General features: G+C 36.5%; 1 protein-coding gene across 4 annotated transcripts in view; it reads right to left on the bottom strand.

The window, feature by feature from the left end:
* Positions 1-23,707, bottom strand: part of Angpt1 (angiopoietin 1) — a 241,844-nt gene that overhangs the window by 4,315 nt on the left and 213,822 nt on the right. For all 4 annotated transcript variants that reach the window (XM_021183364.2, XM_021183365.2, XM_029469437.2 and 1 more), the window contains one exon: positions 9,557-9,687. In XM_021183364.2, the coding sequence (XP_021039023.1) occupies positions 9,557-9,687 (131 nt within the window). The remainder of the gene's footprint in view (positions 1-9,556; positions 9,688-23,707) is intronic.

Below are 23,707 nucleotides of genomic sequence, written 5' to 3'. Positions count from 1 at the left end.
TCATGACTCTATGGGGTAAATATTTAGTACTTCACCAAGTTGAGCTTGCTAAGCAATGGTGTGTGGAGGCTACATGCTTCTCATTCACTGACTCTGACAAACTAGTTCTTTTTATGAAGTGATTTATCTCAGTGCAAATGCGATGTGATTGTCATCATGACAGCCATGGTTCTTGCCTTCACAGAACCTGCACGCAGATTGAGAAACAGGAACAAAATGTGAAAAGGTCATTACTGATGATGATCAGAAGCACCATGATGAAAATAAGGGACGTCTCGCGGTGCTGGGAGAAGCTGATGTTTCTAGAGGTCTGGGAAAGAAAGCAACTAGGGGAAGATGAGCTGCAGCAAATGCCCATAGGAAGTCAGAGGAGCCCAGTCCGTGTGTGTACAGACTAACAGAACCGAACTATAGCCTACATGAAGTGAACAGGGACCTTCAGGAAATGAAGGTAGAGAATGACTTCAGAGCAATCCCTGTCTGTAATTTACCTAGCCTACTTGTCTATCATCAGGTGAACAAGTAAGATAGTCTCTAGTGATGGGAACTTGTATTTAACCAAAGGAAACAGATCTGCCAGCTTAAATGTTTAGTCAAACAGGGACAGCCTCTATTCTATCTGGACTGCCAAAGCCATTCTGAGCATAAAACTGGTATGATGAAGGGGAAAATCAAGTCTAGAATCAATTTCACACATACTAATCCATGGACAGGCAGAGAGGAGTAGGAGTTAATTAAAACAAAATTCCTGATTTCAGGGCATTTGTATTGACAAAGACTGTCAAAAATTAGCAGCAGCTATTAAAACTTGTAGAATGAAAGTATTATATAAATTGGCTCAAGACTCTAATTGCCCAAGAAGCTTCAAAAATATATTCATTTACCACTTGCATCAGATCCAGAGGCATGAATTATTGGCCAGAAACCAATTCTAAATACAGTGTGTACCCTGGAAGAGCAAGAGACTGTCTGCCAGCAGCTGGGTTTGCTGAGTGCCAGTGGAAAGGAAATTTGGGGAAAACAAATAGAAGAGAGAACACAGAGTTAGTTACTATGTTTGGGAAACTTTCTGTGAACAGTGGGGAGCCACGAGAAAGGAGAATTGTGAGAGAGAAAACCTTGTTTGATATTGACCTCATTGGCCAACAGCCAGGAAATCCTAAGCAGTCCTAATATTATTTGATATTTACTTGCTTAGTTAATGTGTATCACTGACTAGGGAATGATACTTAAATATGGTCTTAGTCTCTTTGTTCTCCAAATGGTCTTACAGAGTACAAGTTCCAGTATAGAGACACCAATGCTCAGAGAGTTGAAAGAACTCTTCTAAGGTGACATTCACAGTACATGGACTACGTCTGAGTTATTATATTGCAGCACAATTAGAACCAAATAAGCTGGTTTACTGCCTATGGCGACCTGTACAATTTTATCTAGGTACATAGTGCCAAGGAGACATACAGGGTAAGAGCTATCGTCAGAACAAAAGACCCAGATGCTCCATGTCTTACATTGCCACAATGAAGATAAAGTTATAGGTGCCATTGTTTCATATTATTTCCTCAGTGAGTCTATTAGAAAAATATGAACAAAAATAGGAACAAATGAGTTCCATTCATTATGATCTTAGTATAAAGCATTGTATCTCCGAATCTAATATTGATTGTTTATTGAAGGTCTTGATATGATAAGGGATAAAAACTTGAAATATCCAGTTAATTCTAAGGATCAATGGGCCACAGGTAGTTGGAACTGTTATACAGCAATTAAGCACAGCTAAGATGATGAACTAACACAACAGAGACCAAAACGTAAACATCTCTCATGCAGATTTCAGTTTCTTAAGAAAATATTCTGAACTTCGATGTAGAGGAAGCAGTCATTTTCATGATGTAAGAATTTGATATATGCATTAAAACAAATTAATAAATAGGGGCATTTCTTTTTGTCAAATATTTGTAACAAGTTATTTTATTTCACTTATTATAATTTTACTAAAATTGTTCAGCATAATCAGACCTTTAAAAGGTATATATCCAGATGGAGGAAGGCATGGCATAAAGAATAAATGTGTAGTATTAATGTGGCTGAAATATGTAGCTACGGTGTTAACATATTGTTTGCCAGCATGAAATTCTGCAAGAACAACCAAAGGAACAGAGCTGTGTTTGCGTCAACAAGCTGTGAGATGCCTGAATTGTAGCACTCGGGAGTAAGAAATTGTTAACTCTACACTTTACCCTATGTTTTCTGGGGAGTGACAAATAGGAAGTGCATTAAGAAGTGAGCTGGGAGACTGGGAAGATGACTATGTCAGTAGATTGCCTGCCTGAAAGCATGAAGACCTGATTGCAGAGGCCAGCAGCCCACTTTCAAAGTGAGACAAGGTGGTGAGTTAATCCTAACACTTAGAGTGGAAACCAGACCCTTGAACTTCATTGACAAGCTAGCCTGGGCTAATCATGACTTTTAGGTTCAGTGAGAGATTCTGTGTTGAAAAATAATGGTAGAAAGTGAACAAAGAAAGACATTGACATTGACCTCTGGCCTATACCCAACCTCCACTCACACCACCCCCACACTCTCACACACATAGGCATGTGCATGGCTGCATGCAGTAACAAACACAGCATGTATAGCCACACATGCCAAGTGGTACCCAGGAAAGACATTTGTGCTCAGAGGAACCCAGTGAGGCAGTAGAGAGACAGAAGAGAGCAGCTTCCATTTGTCACTGGGAGAACTGATAGAATGTCTCAGATGTTTGAAGGCTGGCAACTCTTCAATTGGCTTTGCCAACTATTTTTCATTATAACCTGTAACCTCATGTATATTTTAATAAGAAATTCGAGACGCATGTTTCTAATTCATTTACACTTAACTCATTAAAAGTTAGTTTTGTAATAACTATCTCAGGCTTCCCAGGACTTTAGAATTATTTGACCCTTTTATCTTTGAAGCAGAAAATTCACATTTTATCACTAATAAATGAAACTCTGCCCAGAAAACAGAAATTGGATTCTAAACTTTCTACCCAGGAAGTTCAAATTTATTTGAAAGTCAAGAAATTCAACTCTCACAACCCTCTGATCCTAAACAAAACGTCTCTCAGCACTTCTTTTTTAAGGTAAAACATACAGCAAAGGGAAAAGATATCTGTGGGTTGCTCTCCTCCCCACTGTTAATGCATGCAATCTTATTATCAGTATGCAGAAGAGTTTCCACGGAAAGTAAGACTTCCCTCTTCCTCAGTGAGGCTGAGGTGAGGCTGAGTTAAAGCTCTGGGTGTCATTGGTATGACTAAAGTCATAATGCAGAAGGTACATGTTGATTTTATGTGAAATGCACTTCACCCTCTGCATGGCCCAGCTTTGAGAATAGCTGCAGGACTACTGTGAATGGGAGAATAGCCTTTTTAGTAATCTGTCTGTCTGTCTTCCTTCCTTTATCTCTTATTATATCCATCCCAGTGTGTGTGTGTGTGTGTGTGTGTGTGATGTGAGTATGTGTGTGTGTTTGCTTGCCTGTTTCTTTATGATGTCAAGTTGTTTACTCTGGCCTGCAATATTGAATTTATTTAAATCCTGCACATGGACTCTTGCTGTCTTTCTCCTCCTGTGGACTTCATTTCACCTTTAAGCATGTTGAGTGAGGAACCGCTTGTGAAAATTCCCTTCCAACATTTGCATACAACTCCTTCATTTTCTCTAAATGCCTTTACTCCCAACAGAAGCAGTACAGGCGATAGAGTGATGACCTCTGGGGTTGAGAACATGTGTGCAGCTCTTACTTCTGACTGTAGTTCTGTGAACATAGGCAACTGACCCCACCTTTCTGTATCTCAGATCTTGTGAAAGGAGTTAGGATGGCCCATATTTTCCCTAATCAAAAGGGTTTGGGTAAGCTGAATCTGAATAATGAAACACAGATCGTTTAGGTTAATGGAAAAAGTCTGTGAGACAATCAAAGCTAGATATCTATTTTCTGTCTTATGTATTATAATACAAATAAAAGTATGTATTTGGTTATTTCTCACAGATAACAAACTACTAGCCTGGAGCTGTAGCATTTTGCCATCAGTACAGTTGTGCATATATAGTTCTAATGTTCTGTCCTATAAATTTGTGAATGATTCTCCCTATTAAAACAAATATACTACACACTGAAAAAACAGAAATAAAATTCAAATTCTAAGCACTAACCTTGGGAAGACCAACTTGATATAAAAGTCAGAAGCCCAAAATGAAACTGTTATAATTCTGGAGGTCAATTCTTCCTGTGTTTTGTGATTCTTAGAGATTGGTATCTGTTTTTGATAGTTAGCCATCCTTTTATTACATATTTCTCTATGAAATGCTAATGTTTAATCACGTGCTTTGAATACAACTTAATGCAAGAGGAGCACTCCTATTTTATTTTATTTTATTTTATTTTTGCCTTTTTACAAGCAAACTATGTGAGTTTGAGATCACCATACAGTCTCAGATAACATATTCATTAAAGAAATCTTTATTTACTGAACTCATCATATGTGTTACACACGAAGGCCATCTAAAGACCCAATGATAGTTAGCACACAGTTAGCATGCAGAGATCATATGTTTTTGACAGGTACAGTTTTCACTGAATTTAAGATGTGAGTTGAAATAAGAGAAACTCAATGTAGATTTTCTACACCCAACCTCAGATAATCTGTAACATTTAAACATACCATGTAAGGATTGCCAACCATCTCATAAAACTTTGCCCAGCCCTTCCTGACTTAATAAAAATTGACTTGACTGCATTTTCCCAAGGATCCTGTCATTTCCACATCAACCTCCACATTACTTGAAGAAGTAGCTTTTTCCCCCTCTGTCTTTGTCAAGGTTGGAGCACAAGCCGAGTAAGCATTTATCAACCACTGTGAGCATCTGGTAAGTCCTAGGACATAATGAAAAATTTATGTGTATGTCTTTATCCTCTCTTTTAGGATGAAACTGGAAAAAATGTCCTTTGTTAGCTTTAGAAAGCCTTGCCTGTCAGCTGACATGGTTTATATGTGGGAAAAGAAGGCAGCGTTTCTACCACAACAGATTCTTTTAGAGGAAGGTTAGGTCACATTTTTACATAGTTTTTATATTATATACTAAATATGGAAATCACATTGAAACAAAACTTACATAAGGAAAGAGAAGTAAAATAAAACCATGCTTGTTTGCTTTTTGTTGTTAGCAACTTCTAATAATTGTATTTTATTATGAACTTTTAGACAAGATTATTTATATAATTACTTGATATATAGATTGACTGAAAAACTCAAGTTTAGTCATTGAGGTTTAGACTGACTTTTACAACTATTTAGTTTGAAGATTCCTGATTTAATACCAAAGACCGTGTTTTAGTCGAAAATAAATTTACTTTGGAAGTAACAGTCTAACAGTAGAAACTCTTTATTTTCCTGGTTTTAGATTTAGAAGAATTTTTTGGTCGAGTATTTTAATTACAATAATGTAGACAAACAAAATCATGCATGGAATGACATTACACTTGTTTTATCTTGATGTTAACTCAAAATTAAAACTGATCAGTTGGGCTGGATCTGATCAGTCTCTTTGGACTTGGGAGTATAAAGCAAAGTCGTCTGATGGTCTAAGGAAGTGTTCTCTAGCTCTTTGTCATTGTCTCCCATTTACCACAGACAGGGCTTCACAGTGCTGCACTTTTGACAGAAAAGAACCTATGGCAAAAGCTGAGAACAGTCCCTGAGAAAAGTTGAGACAGTCACCCAGCAGAGTTTCATCTGGCTTATAAGTCTCTGCTGATATCTCATTCTATTTAGTGCTCCTTTGAGAAGTCATTTCAATAGAAAAGTCTGTGTGACAATATTTACATTGAAATGTATAGTCTGGTGTAATAAAAATTGTAATGAAACATAAAATTATTCCATGTTTAAACTGGGTAGAAGGATTGCTGGCTTCTTGGTAACAGAAATAAATCTACATACTTGGGAGATACTATAAAACAGTCTGCTGTTTGCTTCTGCAAATGTGAATACATGATGCTGCCTCAGACTGTGGTGTACCCTCTTTCAACTCAAAAGTGTTGAGTGTATGAATTATCACCTACCTATATTCTGAAAAGCATTATCATTTGTTTTTCTCTATTAGCACTATAATGTCTACATTGTCCAACAAAACCACAGAACCAGAAGGAAGGTTGAGACTTTGTTCACCATGGGTATGGCAAAACTATATCCTACTTTACTATAGGGAACATCACAACTAAATTCTATGAAATAAGTAGCTTTCCCTTCCATTCTTACAAATGTCCATAATGAGGAAGTCACCCCCTCCCAGCAGTTCATTCTAGCAACTGGCTTCTCGTCACTCCTTCTAAAGATTTGTGTTCAAGATTGTGTCATTCTTTGTGCATTATTTTTCTGACCACCTCTTTTTTTATTGACATGAGCTCTAGTCTATCCAGTTTATTACTCTTGCAGTAATTTCCTTTAATAACATGTACTCATTAAACATATGGTAAGTTGATAGAACTAATGAGGTCAGCAAACTAGACAAAAAAAGAAAAGAATACTCTGTTTTGCATCCATCTGCACTAGCATCTGCTTTTAGTTAAGTTCATCTTTTGGTTCTAGTCTTTAATAGATGATGGTGCCCATAGCACCAGCATCTTCAACTCAAACCCCTCCATGTTCCTCCAGAAAACCCTCTAGGACAGTTAGTGAGCAGCAGATCTTACTTCAACCTTGAAACATTTTAGCAGATGACAAATCCCACAAGATCTTTCTTTCAAATTATAAGACTCTCATTTGCTTAAAAGAGACAATATCAAGCAGGAGTGAGCTCAAACATGATTTATAAAGAAAAGGAAAGGAAAAGCCATTAGACAACGAAATGGTCAAATTTCTAAGGGAAAATTTGACAGGGAGTAGAGTGGTGGGTAGTAGCTCTGTAGGATATATGCTCTATGCCATGCTCCAGTGACTTGGACAGCCATTGACATCCATGCCTATGGTTTCCAGTTCTCAGCTCTCAAAATTCCACAGCTTAGATTTTCAGTGTGAATGGCTTTACAAGACCTGGGTTCCTTCAGAAGGATATTTGATAGGGTAGTCGTGTTTATTGCAAAAACACACTTACTTAGACTAATCCAGCCCAAGCAATAAATGGAAATTTTCTCTTCCCATGTATGTGTTTATTGGTGAGTAAGAAGCAAATCCAAGGGCAATTATGGATGAAGGAATCTGACAGAGTTCAGTCAGGAGGCAGAAGCAATGTCCTAACTCCGAGATGTGGAGGTTTCTCAACAACTGAGACATGCACCCCTCTCTTTACTCCTTGTGTGTGTTTTCCTGACAGGAACATGAACACCGATGTTGCTCTTCTGTGAGATATTTGAATGATCTCCCTGTTGGTTGGTCCAGGACTGTATTTATTTACTAGGAAAATGTGTGGGTCAAAATATACATGGAGAATATGAGTTATATTTCAACACTCAAACAGGCAGGGAACTGGAATGTTCCAGTCTTTGTATAAAGTTACCAATAATGTTATTTGTTGAACAAGACGGTTGGTGCACAAGATGCATCAGTGGCTACCATTTTAAAATAATTCTCAAATTTCTAATGTTGTTCCTTGGATACAGGTCAAAGAGTTACATATAGGTAGCTTGTATATGCTTGATAAGATTAAATTATGATGCCAGAATTATTTATTCAGAAGTAGAATATGATAGTAAATACTTTAGAAGCATATTCATGCCATGCTGTCCTTTGTAATACACTGATCTTGTATTGAAATAATGTCTCTGTTGGTGGATTGGTTTTAAGGCTGTGATTTGATAGTTGCAGAAAGGAAGGGGGGATGTCATAAGGGCCTCCTTGAACATTAGTCTAAAACCTTCATTTTTCTGTGCTCTATCTAGTAACACAGGACAGAAATGCTAACTTAAAATTTCACTGTACTGGATTTAAAACTTGAGAGCAATTTCAATGATTAAAATATGAACATCAATCCACCATGCACCACAGTTTCTACTGAGTGCCTACCCATACCATTAGAAGAAGGGTAGTTTCTTTCCCTACCAATATGGGAAAAGTATAATATTTTTTTAGTGTAACACAGTAAGAAAGTCAGAGTGGTTGATGATAGGGGTGCCTACGCTTCTAAACCACCACTCAAAGAAATCACATGGTGGGTCTCATGGCTCTAGCTGCATATGTAGCAGAGGATGGCCTAGTCAGTCATCAATGGGAGGAGAGGCCCTTGGTCCTGCTTCTAGGCCCCAATATAGGAGAATGTCTGGACCAGGAAGCAGGAGTGGGTGGGTTGGGGAGCATGGGGAGGGGGGGAAAGGGATAAGGGATTTTCAGAGGGGAAACTAGGAAAGAGGATAACATTTGAAATGTAAATAAAGAAAATATCTATTTAAAAGGAGAGAGAGAGAGAGAGAGAGAGAGAGAGAGAGAGAGAGAGAGAAGTTATTACAATTCTGAGGGAAACAAACCTCTGAGTCATTATGATTGCGATTTTGATCACAGCTTAGTTTGGGGTTAACTCTGTTCCAGAAAGAACCTACACCATCGATATATTACATGGCTGGTTTTTAGGTTAGTATTCTCTTTGTGTCAGCCAAATATTGTAACGACATCTAAAATATTTTGTATATGATTGTGGTATCTTATTAACTCCTGCATTTTTAAGTCAACAATTAGGTAAGTATAGAGGTATTTTAACATGCAAGCTTTATAGCGTTCCTCAAAAGAAGAAATCAATACATGATGGATAACGGGAGAGAGATGGGACATAAGGGATTCTGAATCCAGGGGAAGCTACTTTACCCACCAAGGGCTCTGAGACTCAGGAAACTTGTGCTCTTTCTTGGGTAAGAAAGTGATTATTAAGTGCTGGATAAATGTTACAGTTATTTACTTAGCAAGTTGCCGTTTTTCGTTGACACACTCAAAATAACAGAAAAGACTTGGAATCATACAAGAAGTATTAACTTTCTTAAATAGGAATACAATGCTATTTAATGATGTCTCCCATATCAACTAAAATCTTTTTCAAAACCCGGGTAAAGCTTGGTCTGGATGTATAACATTAGGTTTAAATAATTTCTCCCTTTTTGTTTTTATTCAATGTGAAAAATTCATCACTAAGCTTGACTGCATAGCTGTAAAGCATTTGCTTTACAAACCATAGATGATCTTAAAGGGAGAGTGCCTGTAACTTCAAACCGACACAAATTCACTCAGAATGAAGCTTAGGATATTCCTATCACAGATGAAGGGGCAGGGGTGTGAGGGGGTACTTTAAATTATGCCAGCAATGTCCTGCTGAAGATCAGGATAAACCCCTGTGAGGAGGCTGAAGAACAGGATAAACCCCTGTGTGGAGGCTGAAGAACAGGATAAACCCCTGTGCAGAGCTAAATGATCTCTAGGGACTTGCTTTTCAGTTTCCTGACCAGGAGATCATACCCTTTTCTCAGAGATAAGAAACCCCAAACCTCAACCCAATGAAAGGCAGTTTAGGAAACAGCCTCGGAGACTCACCTCCTGTTAGCATGAGGGCGCATTTGCACATACAGTTGTCGTTATCAGCATCCTTTGTGCTGAAATCAGCACCATGTAAGATCAAGCTGCTCTGTTTGCCTGCTGTCCCTGTGTGACCTTTTAAATATAACCTGCGGTAAAACAGAAAGAAAGATCATCCACTTGACAGAACATGACCTAGAAGATAATTTGTTGAGTGTGTAAACTTCTTTTTTTCCTCCTGTCTCTGAACTCAACCCTTCCAACAAATCACTTTATGAACCAAAAGTCAATAGATAAAAGGAGGAAAGAGAGAGGGAGGAGGGATAAAGATTGCAGCCAAGAGTCACAGGTTCCGAATTATGAATGGGTGCAATTCCCTGTGGCTGCAGCTTAGTGGGTGCTGTTCTTGTTTGATATGCATACAGGAACCCACATGGTTCACTGTTAGTGCAGGGAACAAAAAGAAGTGGCATTTATTCTTGTCCTTAGGTGTTACTGAACAGAAATCTCCATTAGAATGTCAATACAGCAGACAATTTCATTAATATTTCAAACTTAAATTATTCTAAGTATTTTTTTTTTACTATTGATACAACGAATACACAAGTGTCATTGACAGGGGCTTGTTTTGGTACATCTCATAGAAAAGGCGAAGGACCCAAACCTGCAAGTAGCATTCACCACACAAACATTTGCTGAGCATACACTCTATGTCTCACTTTTTATAGCCCTCTAGGCCTTATAACAAAGGTCTCATGCACTACTTCTAAGTCTGAAAGATTTGTTTCTAGTGACTTAATATAAACTATGTCCAAATTCCAGCAGTTATTTGATCTTATAAACAATACTATTTAAAGAACCCAACTTATTCTCTACAAATATTTCTTACATGCATTTTTCAAAAACTTGGATCAATGGCTCGTGTGCAGCAAATTAAGAGATCCTTTGAGCAAAGGTCTGCTCAACAGGCAAAACAAATTGGGCTGTTAAGAACCATCTGAGATTACTAGAGACATGCAGACCATCTATGGGTGAAACATGGGGAATCACAGAAGTTGTCTGGCGCAGCTTCCTGTCTGGTGGTTATCCTCTTCTTTCCTCTTTCCTTTCTGTCCTGAGCAATGTGAACTTGCCCAGATCTTTTGTTTGCTTCCAGAGGCCCCGAGTATCTGCACTACAGTCATCAGGATCAGCAGTTTGGTACTCTCTATCAATGTGGATTTTCACCTACATCATCTAGCAACGTTTCCTTCCGAACTCCACTTCTTTGAATCATACCTACACAAAATCAATGGTGATTAATATCACATGAATGAAAGTCTCCCAGGATCTCAACCAGCTCTGGCAAAATATGAAACAGTAATAATAAAAGTAAAATAAAATCGGGAGCTATGAAAATACACGTGACTAGTGTTCTACTTAGATATACAATGTAATACATGTACAATGTAATGTTTTGTCTTTATTCTGTGATCTTTAATAATTTTTGTTTTAGGAAATAATATTATTGCTTCATGTTTGAAGGGTTTTTTTTCCTTCAGAGTTTTTAGGCCAGAATAAAGCATACAATTAAATTCCATTTTGTTTGCCTGGTGTCAGTCACTAACAGAATTTCCAGTTCAGAATAGAACAAAAAGTTTCTAACCATGACCTGCTAATACTGAATAGTCACATATAAGCTTTTATTTTCAAACTCTGAGAGGTAGAAAAAATGTTCCTCAAGCTAATTCAGACAATAAATACAAACCCTATTCCTGATACTGTGATTCTTAAGTCTTTTTCCTTCACGATATAAGATATCTATTTTGATTATAATTTTTAATATCTGAATACATCCCTATAAGACTATCAGACATTAATAAGTCATAGCTACAGTGTCCCCTCTCTCGCCTTTAAAGATTTACTTTTATTTTTATTTTATAACACACATGTTTTGCTTGTATGCCTTTGCATGCACTTCATTTGTGTCTGCTGCCTGAGGAGGTCAGCGGGGGGCATCACTCTTCTGTAAATGGAGTGACTGATATTTCTGCACCATCATGTAGATGCTGGGAATCAAACCCAGGTCTTCTGAATGACCAGCAAATGTTCTAACTATCAAGCCATCTTTCTAGCCCATGATCTCTTTCTTTAAAAGAAATCATTGTTGTCCATTTTGGATCTTGCAAAGTAATTTTTCCTCATGTATTAATAAAAATGGAAGCAATATTACCCTTTACACAGTTCTTTACAATGTGAATTTTACATATTTTGTTACCATTTCCCAGGAATCACATCCTGCTCTTCAGCATCACCTGGATGTTGTGGTATGAATATTCAGTATTTTCCCAGCTATCACATGTTCTCAGCTATCTCCTGGAAGCTGTGGTATGAATATACTGTAATATGTTTGAGAGACCTTTCAGCCCCTCAGTATGAATGTGGAAGTATATGCTGAAGTGAGAATGATATCTGTAACATCTGTGTCCTTCCTCTGGCGGAATATTTATGTCTTATGTCGGGCCCACTTCCTTCTAATCTTCCCCAGTCCTATTTTGTCTGAGTTTTGCATTTTTCCAAAAGACAAAACCATGTTCAATATATTATATGCACAGACCAAAGTAAAAAAGGCTTCATCTCATTTTCCATTAGTTCTTCTGTTCTTAGTGATTATTCATTTATTTTGTGTTACAGACAATGGAGATTAGGCAACTATCTCAAAGTAAAATCATGCCTAAGGTAAATTCTTTAGCTAACATTATTTTTTAAAGAAGAAAGGTCTAATAAGATAAATATTTTCTTAAGGTCCTGGTCAATTCACAAATTACTAAAACAAGAAGCAAAGGTCCAATATAAACATTAGCATATAGGTTGGAGTGATTTGAAAGAAGATGAATACTGGGAAGATGGCTCAGTGGGTAAAGTACTTCTCATGAAAATGCAAGAGCTGAGTTGGTCTACGCAGAGCACACACAGCACAGAGAGTGGCACTGTCACCTGCCATCAGAAAAATGCCCCAGTGAAATGGAAGGAAGAGACTGAGGATCATCAGAAGTACACAGGTTGGCAGCCCTCCTGCTGTAGACAGAAGCTGGTGATAGGACACTGTCTCATATGTGGTGGAAAGCCTGGAATGACATCCAATGTTTTCCTCTGACCTCTACACATGCAGGCCCATACACACATAAAACTCACAAACAGTTCAAAGTATACTGATATATATATTTTTAAAAAGTACACAAGACCATTATCTTGAGTATAATGAACTTTCCATGAACAAGATGAGATTGCATTAATAATGTATCTGATATTATTTTCATGTCCTTAGTGTGGCACACAGGGGCAACTCATGATGTAAGAAGAGATACTCATTTTTATACTCATTCTCTTGCACTGGGAGACAGAGACAGAGTTTCATACATTAACATTTTGCCAAAATTATTTAAAGAAATCTACAAATAAGGACAACTATGATTCTGTGGAGTCCTATAGGGATTCCAGAGAAATCCAGGCCAAGGAATAGTTCTTTACCCAGGGACTACATAGCTTCATTGTTGTAATAGAGTCACAGTTGTTGACCCAAAGTTAAAGTACATAATTGCCACAGGTAAACAAAGGCTACCCACTCATTATTGCCAGACATTTTTATAATTAGTTAAGGAAACTTCCTTGAATTGAGACTAATGAAATCATAGACTGTTAGTTTGAATTCAAATCCTTGTGTATAAATAAGAACTTTTGCTTGTCTCTTCAGCTGAGAGTTATTGCAAGTGGAACTTCACTTCACAAAATAAAAGTCAAGACTACCTTTGCAGTTCATTCTGGTGAAATAGAACTTGAAGTGAGGGCTGGGCATGGTGGCACACGCCTTTAATCCCAGCACTCGGGAGGCAGAGGCAGGAGAGGCAGGAAGAGGCCAGCCTGGTCTACAAAGTGAGTTACAGGACAGCCAGGGATACACAGAGAAACCTGTCTTGAAAATAAAAAATTTTAAAAATTAAAAAAACAAAAACAAAACAAAACAAACAAAAAAACCCCAAGAACTTGAAGTGTGAGCCATTAATGATGACTCTTCTAAAACAACTCCACAGAAATCCTAATCACTTTTTTCATTATCCAACCAGGAAAAAGTGGATGGCAAGACAGATTGTGTGTTACGATATTAAATTAAAATGCTCTTCCAGAGCAAAAATTTAAAGGGACAAAAATAATGAAGCAGGAAAGAATGGGAGTGGGGTATTCAACAAAAAAAGAAGGAAGCTCTATAGGAGACAATTGTATATGACTAAAGACATAGGTGGGAGACTGTCACAGCTTGTGTCTTTATTTTTTTCTTAATTAAGGAAAAAAATGTTTGTTACTACATCTCTGCTAGTCAGCATAAGCATATTTCTCCATGTATCTATATGAAAAATATAGTACCCTTCAGGTTTGGAAATTTCACATGTGGAAGGATGAAGTTATTACATTTCTTAGTGCATTCATAGTAGTAATAGACTCTATTCTGTGGCATCAGGCTTTCAAGTATCTTTATACACCATAAAATAACTTCAATGACTCTCTCTCTCTCTCTCTCTCTCTCTCTCTCTCTCTCTCTCTCTCTCTCTCTCTCTCTCTCTCTCTCTCTCTCTCTCTCTGCCACCCAAAGAGAGGGAACCTTGGTGTCGTCTCTTTTCTCTATCAGGCAGATCCTGAAGATAGAGCCGAAGCTTTCAGTCTTGGTAGCAAGTACACTGACCCATTAAGGTTTCTTGCTAACCTCACTCTTTTCTTTTGGATAGCATCCCAGTCCCATAAACCTAGTATCACACTAATTTTATCTGCTAAAAAGATTTCCATTTTAACTCTCTTTTTAGGATGCCAAGAGTCTTTTTCATCATCTAAAGCAGACTGATTTATATGTATGACAAATCGATGCTTGGCCTTAAATCTTAAACAATAGGTAGTGTCAGTTATCAAACTTAAGGTCTTAGGTGCTCACAAGCAGAGCACATTTTTATTTTCGATTTAATGTCTCTCCCTGTCACCATTTTAAAGCAGTTAGTCTTTTTTAACAATTACTTGAAGAAATTGCTGATGAGATCTCTCTACCCCATAATATTTTTAGAGCCTGGTAGCAGGGACTCAATCAGAGAGTTGCTTAATAGAGCCATAGGTCTGCCATGGCAGCCCAGGACTGTTTTTGATTTAACCATCGTCCCCAGCCTGCACCACCACTGAAAGAGCAAGGTTTTGTCAGCAAGGAAGGCATCAGGACCACACCTGAGTGAGACAGGTAAAACCCATAGCAGAAAGTAAACGCAACATTTCTTGTAATGATTTACATAGAGAGAAAATTATGTTTAATTTTAGGACTTCTGGGGAAAAAGACATTTCCATTCTTAGTGTTTTTAATTTTTGAAATCATAATTAAATCATTTTTCACTTATCTTCTCTCACTTCGAATCCTCCCATAAGAATTTCCTTGCTGGCTTTCAAATTCATGACCTCTCTTTGCAGTAATTGCGTGTGTGTGTGTGTGTGTGTGTGTGTGTGTGTGTGTGTGTGTGTATTCCTAAATATACATAAATATAACCTGGTTAGTCTGTATAATGTTACTTGTATATATATGTTTTCAAAGCTGCCCATTTAGTAGTGGATATCAATTGGTATGGTCTCCCCTGGATAAGACTCTTTCTCTTCCTCTCAGCATTACTTAGGTACCTGTACTTCTTTGTGTCATGTTGAATTTTACTGGGCTTTTCCCCATCTGTGTTGCCATGGGTATTGGTATCTTACTTGTTTGGGTAATGTTTACTAAGTTATACTGGTAAGATTTCATGGATGTAGCTTCCAACATTCCTAGGAGACACAACCTAACAGAAAAATCCCTGTCCCTTTAGCTCTTATGATCTTCCCAGCCCCTCTTCCTTGAAGATCCCTGAGCCTTGGGCACTAGAGTTGTATGTAGATGAATCAGTTGCAACTGAACTTCACTAGTCTATATTTTCATTGGTTATAATTTTCTAAGATTGTCTCTATCTACTGCAAACAAAAATGTCCTTGACAAAGATTGAGGACATCTCTGGGCATGTGGACCAATGCCAGCTCTATGTCTGATCGAGGGTTAATATCTAAAATATAGAGAGTTTTTTTTTTTAAATAAGTCAATCCACAAATGACCTACTCAAAATGGACTTGTGATTTGAACACAAAGTTCTCAATAGAAAAAAAAAAGATGACTTAGAAATATTGCAAAAAGTTTCATCATTCCTAAAAAATGAAGGAAATGTGATTCAAAACAACTTTGAGATTTCATTTTATCACAGTCAAATGGCAAAGAGCAACAAAAGAGCTGAAAACAAATACTAGAAGAGAAGTGGGTAAAAGAAACCCCATTCATTGTTGATGGGAATTCAAATTGGTAGAGCCACTTTGGAAATCAATATGGAAAATCCTCAAAAAATTTTAAAAAGTCGACTACCACATGAGCAAGCCATACCACTCCTGGGTGTATTCTTAAAGGAATGAAAATGTTGCATACATGAGCTATGAAATACTATTCCACTGTTTAAAAAAAAAAAAGCTGAAATAATGAAGTTAAATGGATGGAACTAGAAAAGAGTGAGTTAAGCCAGACCCAGAAAGACAAACCACATATTCTCTCATCTGCCCTTACTCGCTCCAAATCTTTAGATGTGAGTAAAGGACCTGGGGTGGTTCCAGAAACCAGGCAAGTAAAAAGGGATCATTTTAGCAATAACTGGTAGAGGAGCCATAGACATTAAGATGTGGAATCTGAAGGAGAAAATGGATCCTAATGAGACAGGCTCTCATTAGGGAAAGAAGATGAAAATAAATATTGAAGAAAGAGAGAGGAGGGTAAAATAATAGTAAGGGTGTCTAGAAAATCATAAGAAATCAGATTATTTACTTAAAGCACTTATAATACACACAGCTTTGGTATATATACATACATACATATATATATATATATATATATATATGCATATATATATATATATATATATATAATCTAAATAAAGAAATTCCATTTGGGCTTACAATGTACCATCAAAGGTCCAAAGAGCATCTAACAAAGATCACATCAGGTGTGAGAGGCTCTACTTTAAGTTTTTGGCCATTATAGTCCAAGAGACTACTAATTTACTCATATAGGCTATTTATTCTCTGGGTTTCCCCATTCCACTACAGCCCTGTGCCCAGAGACATCTGAGCTAGAACAGACCTAAAAGTTGCTTCCCTGAGGACTCACTTTTATGGTGCCAGAAGTTGCCATGCAAGCTGCCAAATGTATGAAGAAATCAAGAATCCTAATCAGCTATAATGTGTATGATCTACAACAATGACCAATGTGACATGATCACCCCAAGGGTGCATGGGTGGCATATGTACTTTGTGGTAACCAACAATTCTCTAATTAGACATAAGATGCCCCGAGAAAGAGTTAAATAATGGTTGACACTGGAAACCTAGCCAAATACCCAGGGCCAATAAAGTCATGGATCTTGAAGGAAAGCCTACAGCTACCATTTTACCAGCATAATCCCTAACAATATTTTACATATATGTTTTTATATCCATAGGCATTTCATCTTTGACAATATGAAGGTATCTTGTTGGATTATACAAATGATTAGCAGTGAATGACAGAGGTCTATAAATGAAAAAAAAAATAATAGTATAAGTTTGTCTTCGGAGATGTGGGGGATGGAGAGGTTTCCTAAAAGGCTTCCTCAGCATTTGCATGGGTGCTAGGGATCTGAACTTATCCTTGAACAGGTCTCTCCTAATGAGAGAGACTAGGACACGTTTTTTTTCTTTAAACTATCATTAGATAGATAGACAACTCATCTTTTCTAATGTAATATTATTAGTAATATACATGCTTTATCTGCTTGACTAGACTGGAAATTTATTATTCCTTGTGAACTCTTGTGTCCCATACACATAATAAGCATTGAATCACTATTTATTGAGTCATAATAAACAAAGAATTGAAATTGTTTGGAGATTAAATTTTAAGCATCCCAAGAGATGGTCTATATGTTGTAACACTCTAACTCTAGTTACATAATTATCTTTTAGAATTCAAGTCCCAAGGGCATTATTTTTCATGATTTGACATTTAGCCAATATTAATGATTTAATGGTCTGTTCACATTGTATTGGTCCACTGCTTTAGTGAATATAGAATTGGTCTATGGCTGCCAACAGAAAGACTTAAGGAAATAACTCATAAAACACCCCAGTAAAATGACTACTTTAGTGCAAATGAGAAATGAAAGTATCAAGTTTTATGAACAGACTTATATCACCTACAAGTGCCCATTCTATTGGATAATTTCCTTTGGAACTCAGGCATTAAATTTTTTCATCTCTTCCAATTGCTTCATACTCTTTGCTAAGGAACGGAAGGTTTGTTTATTGGTCTTGAATCTTGGGATAGTCATCGCAGCTGGAGATGTCTCCATGAGCCTTCTGCAACAATTTTTTACATATTGGTGAAGCAGTGTTTTACCAAACTCTCCAAAATGAAAATGATAATTTACTTGTTCCCAAAAGTCTATAAGTGAATATGTGAGAAAATATATAAATCAAAGTCAGTGATTAAATTTCCAGGAGAGCTCGTGTTAGGATGTTGATCAGCAACCACAGACCCAAATCTGTAAGTGGAAGCAAAGTTCAAAGGAAGATTGCAAAGAGAGTTGTGTGAGTAGGAAGATTAAAACAACGGGTAGTGTGCAGTTTCACCAGGTAAGAGGTGAGTATATGAGAGCAACTGACACCAGACATAAATAAGCATCAGGCATATAGAAGTGGTTCAATACAAAATAAATATAACCTGAAAGAAAAAACCCTGCCAATAAGGTCAATAACTGAAGGTCTTACTTCTTTCTTCTCACCTACACCCAGGAAATAAGTAATAAATACATGTAAAGAAACACAATATTAGGTTCCAAAGAAAGACTGTGTCATAGAGTACCTCAGTAACCAGGAGTTAGGTGAATGAATGAATCTAAGTTAAACAAACACACTTTGGTATAGGTGTAAAATTTGTAAACATAGTGAGGTGGAGACATGGCCAATTACTGCATGGCTCATGGCAGAAGTTGATGTTACTGATGGTCTAAGCAGTCTAATACTACTTAAATGAATAAACAGAGTACTAGGTTCAGAGGAAAAGCAACATGGGAGTAGATTTTTATATGGATTACCTAGGTTAAGGTCAATATTATTTTCAAACACAGAAGCTAAAGAACAGTCATTCTAATGTCTACTCTTTAATCAGGCAACAATCTTTTAAGAACTCTTGGTATTCTTTTACTTTTTTTTTAATAGAGTATTTTATTTTTTGAGTTGACAACCTCTACTTGTTTGTTGTTGTTTTTGTTGTTTGTTTGTTTGTTTAGAGTGTGTGTTTCTTTACTTGTAAAGGACCCTGGAATCTTTAGAAAGATTCCCATCTAACCTGTCCTTTCAGTCTCATGCTTACTTCCAGAGAAGTTTGTTACCAGAAATCTTTCTTGACTGAAGTAAAGTGTTTTGACAGAGAATTGAGTCACTGAGGAATTACCAGAGATTTGCTAAGAAGGTGTTTTGTTTTGCAAGACTCAGACTCCTTGAGTTTTTGACACCAGAAACACAGTCACAGCAACAATTTTAATATCACGGAAAATGTCAGATCTCAGTGGTTCTCATGGAAGGCCATGAAATGTGTATGATTTCAAAATCAATGATCATACTTTCTTTCAAAGGAAATCCTGACATCAAATATTATTTTATTGGCTTTCTGTTGGGAAGAGATGAGATCACAACATATTTTGAATCTAAACACACATGTAAACTCAGATACATACATATCTTTGTGAGTTCTAAGGAAATATAATTTTATCTTCTAAAGTTTAGAAAAATACAAAACTTAGCTGCTATTAGTTCAAGACAAAATCATAAACAAAACCAAAAAATCAAAACCAAAAACAATTCTTTCAATGTACCTTGCCTTTTCTAGTAATACATTAGAAAATTTGAATGTCAAAATGAGTTATGTGGCATAAAATAACTACAAAACATATACAGGTCCTTAAATTGTATTTCAATTCTTTGAGGTCTTATGTGCCTTACAGAGTGAACATGAACGGCTCCCTAGCTGGACCCTCTTTCAGTGCCTAAAATCCCAAGGTCAATAGCTACTTCAAAGAATCATGGATTTTTCTTTTACCAGAAAAAAAGTAAGACCATTGTAAAATCTGAGATCTTAAATGATGTTTTGTAGTGTAGAAATGCTCAAGAAAAGAAGAAATATTCTCATTGTATTATTTCTATTTAGAGAGCAGCAAGAAAATTCCTTCCCAGCATTTTCTAGACTGAAGACAGAGTGGAGTAATTATGATGCTAAAAACCATTGGGAGGCATTGTGTGAGGTTTCCTGCAGGGGAAAATACTTTCTCTTGTGTTGGATAGAATGTTACAACAGGTCTGCAATTAGGAACCCATGTGGATAAGCAGATTCTTCTGTAGACCAAAACCGTGCCTGTGTTTACTTCTCTTCACAATTAGTATAATTCCCAACTCTTCGGCATGGGTTATGGCTTTCTGTTATCTGTAGCACAGTGAACCCCACTTTGGAGATTGTGGCTGTTCTTTAAATGAGGTGTCCTTTCCTACCTCTGTGTTTTGACCACATCGTTCTTCTTGGAATGCTGAGCTCCCTCCTCTGCCACCATCCTTTAAACTTGCCCCACACACATGTACTCACATTTTATAAAGCACCAGGGGTTTCCTCAAAGAAGCCTTTCTCAATCTTCCCCACTCTCAGCAGAACTAATCTCTTAAGTTTGCAACTATTATCTGAATCATATTTTTAACCAAGGACTTGAATGTGAAACTAAATAACAAATATATGCAAGTGAAATTTTATGTTTCTTTCTTATTCTGGAGAAGAAAATCTATATTTCTTTTTATTTTTCTTAGTTTTTGTTTGTTTGTTTCTGTTTTGCTTTAATAATTTCTGATTGGATATGAGGCTGCCTCCATTGAAGATAATTTATGCCTAGTACTGTGGATTTAGTCAGAAGCCTATGACCAAAGAAGTCATAGGCACAAAGGTGCCATGACCTAGTACTTACAGTTTGCTAAATGGATATAGTGCCAAAATCCTAAGTATTTGTGTTTATATCTGTAGACTAGCACTGCTCTCAGTATTGAGCAATCAATACTTCTCTTTGCATAATGCAGACTCACAGCTTCACAAGATGCTGAGGACACATGCCTCGTATGTGTTCAGCAATAAATGGGACACCATTCCATTCCATGAAACCTAATTTCTTAACTTTCTTCTCTCCTGTTTCATCTATTACCAACTGTCTGCATTACTCTTCAGATAATTACTATTTTCCCATTTTATGTTATTCCCAACTACGCCTGGCAAACCTTCCCAGGCTTCTCAAATGGTTCATAGACCCTTCCTCATGCCATGCCATTTTTGTTTGTGTTTGTGCATTATATTGCTTGTGAGGCTATTTACCATCCAGCTCTTCTCCTACCCTCCAAAGTGGTTGTACCTCATAAATATTTCATCTCAGGCAAGAAGTATATACTATAAATTCCATTCATCAAAATAATTATCTCTGGGTTTAGGACATAATCACAACATTAGCACCAGATTAAATAGAATTATGACATCTACTAAACTGGAAAAATGTTGTAGTCAGGTATGGCAGCACATTCCTGTAATCAAGTGCCTGAGATAAGGAGGCTCCTAAGTTCGAGGCTAGAGTGCAATACATAATGTGATGCTGTTTCAAAAGAGAGATCAAGTGCAACAGAAATGCTTTGCAAGTTCAAATAAAACTCCTTTTAAAACTTCAGTTTGGAAACCTATGTTAGATATTTACAAGAGCAGTACAGTTCTGCAGAAATAACTTTCTTCTTGGTATTTCACAACATCTGCTACTGGTTCCAGCCAGGACCACAGGGCCATGTAGCCTCGAGGATTGGAGAAATGAGAAACATTTCAGTCAAAAAAAAGTGAAGCAAGTTTTCCAATACCTCCAAAAATCCAAGGCTCAAATTTACATGAGAAGCTCAGGAGAATTTTTTTTTTCAGTTCATATGAATTTGTTTTGTAGATTTGGAATGAACTTCAGCTTTACCTCCTCATTTTACTCCGGAGGATCTGAGATTTGGAAAAATAAAGCAAAAAAGTGTCCAAGGTCGATCAGAGAAGCAACTGCAGACCCAAGCCTAGAGTTCATGTCACTGAGTTCCCAGTGCACTATTTAATGTTTCGAAAAGCTACTTCCCAGCAAAGATCCCAACGAAAAATAAAACGTGTGCAAAAAAGATGTGCGTCCTGACTAAATCATTTCAAGTGTTTCTCTACATACAATTTTCTCAATATTTTATTTTTCTATTCACATAGAATTTTTTTCATATAAAGCTAATAATAGCCATCAATCAGTCACTTCTGACCTAACAGTACCATTCAAACCCAAACATAAAAATAACAAAATTAAAAATCCACCCATAATAATTATAGATTATAGGGAGAGTATGACGAGAGGGACATTATAAAGTCCTTATTCTACCTTCATATTTAAGTAAGTCAAGTTTCTTCTAGGTGCAGAAGGATTCATTTTAATATCTGTGATGTTATAATGAGAATAATACCGTAATTACTAATTATGTCCAAACCACAAACACATAACACAAAAACTAAGTTTATATTTAAAAAAAAAATTCCCCAATATCTGAAGAAAAGAAAAACAATCACACACACACACACACACACACACACACACACACACCACTTGTAAAGACACTATCTATTGAAATGTGTGATTTTAGTTATGTATCATATTAAAATTAGAAGATCTTTATTTAGTTGTTCTTTCCTGAAAGTAGTAGTACAATTATATTTGTTTTCAAATGGTAAATCTCATTCTTTAGTTATAATAGCATAAAATAGTTTTTAATTATGTATCAAAAACTTTTAGGATATTAGCAAAAGGATGATCGATGCTAAACCCATTTCAAAAATTATTAGTTTAATAAATCATGTAAACTTCAATTCTTCATAAACACTTTAACTTAGTCCAAACACTAATGGGATGAATTGACATTCTATGGCCTTTAATGTTAGATAATATGAAATATACCAACCATCTAAAAACTATGATTTGAATCTAACCAGGAAAAAAAAATGAAGAAAAGAAATGTCCTAGGGAAAAAAAACCCTGAAATCTTCATTAATTTCTTATATAAATACTATAATTTTTATTAATATACATTAATATTTTGTTAGCATTTAGTACTTGGTAACATGTCCCAGGTATACAGCATTTGGAGGCATTTAGAGAGTTATGACCAATGCAATGAGTGGATCTAGTTTGGATTCTGAATCCATAAAATTAATAAACAGATAGTTGTAAAATGCAGTATGGATGCTAGGGATAAAATGAATCCTCTAGAAGAGCACCCAGTGCTCTTAACCACTGAGACATCTCTCCACCTCCTCAAACAAAATAGATTGAATGTAAAACCTGAATAGCTTCCACATTTGAGCAGCATAAACAGATCTTGAAGGATTAAAAGGAAAAGAAATAGATCTTTAAATTGGTCAGACAAGGAAGCCAAAAACAGGTGAATCTAGGAAGAATTGGAGGAAAGGAGGTGACCATGGTCAAAACATATTGTCCTGGTTCTTTCACCATGCCGCATTGTGTGTATTTTAATATAACTTTAATGGCAAGCATCACAGCACTATTATCTTCATCACCATGACCAGTATATTCATATTGGTTTTACATTGAACTCTGATATCTTTACAGCCTGCACAACTCTGATTGTCATTGCAGAACTGTTTTCTTTTCACTCCACTGAGCACAGCATCTTGTCAATTCCACAATTAATCTGTTATTTTTAAAGTTGTATTTATTGTTATGTTGATGATTGTATATTTATTTTTAACTACTTTTAGATAGTAAATTTTTATGAGATGTAAAAGGCCACCCTAATCCCTAAACTGACAGAAACTCTTAACTATTTATTAGAGACATAAAAATCCAATTGTTTATCAAGTAATTCAAAGCTCATAAAATAGAAAAGAAATGTATGCAGAAAATTAGGGCCACAGCTGGAGTGAGGACTCTATGGTTAGAGCACTTGTTGCTTTTGCAGAGGAATTGG

The sequence above is a fragment of the Mus caroli genome, unplaced genomic scaffold (genome assembly GCF_978045245.1).
Source record: "Mus caroli unplaced genomic scaffold, Mus_caroli_1 scaffold_16, whole genome shotgun sequence".
Lineage (NCBI taxonomy): Eukaryota > Metazoa > Chordata > Mammalia > Rodentia > Muridae > Mus > Mus caroli.
Note: the sequence above shows the minus strand (reverse complement) of the source record. Positions and strands in the feature narration are given on the sequence as shown.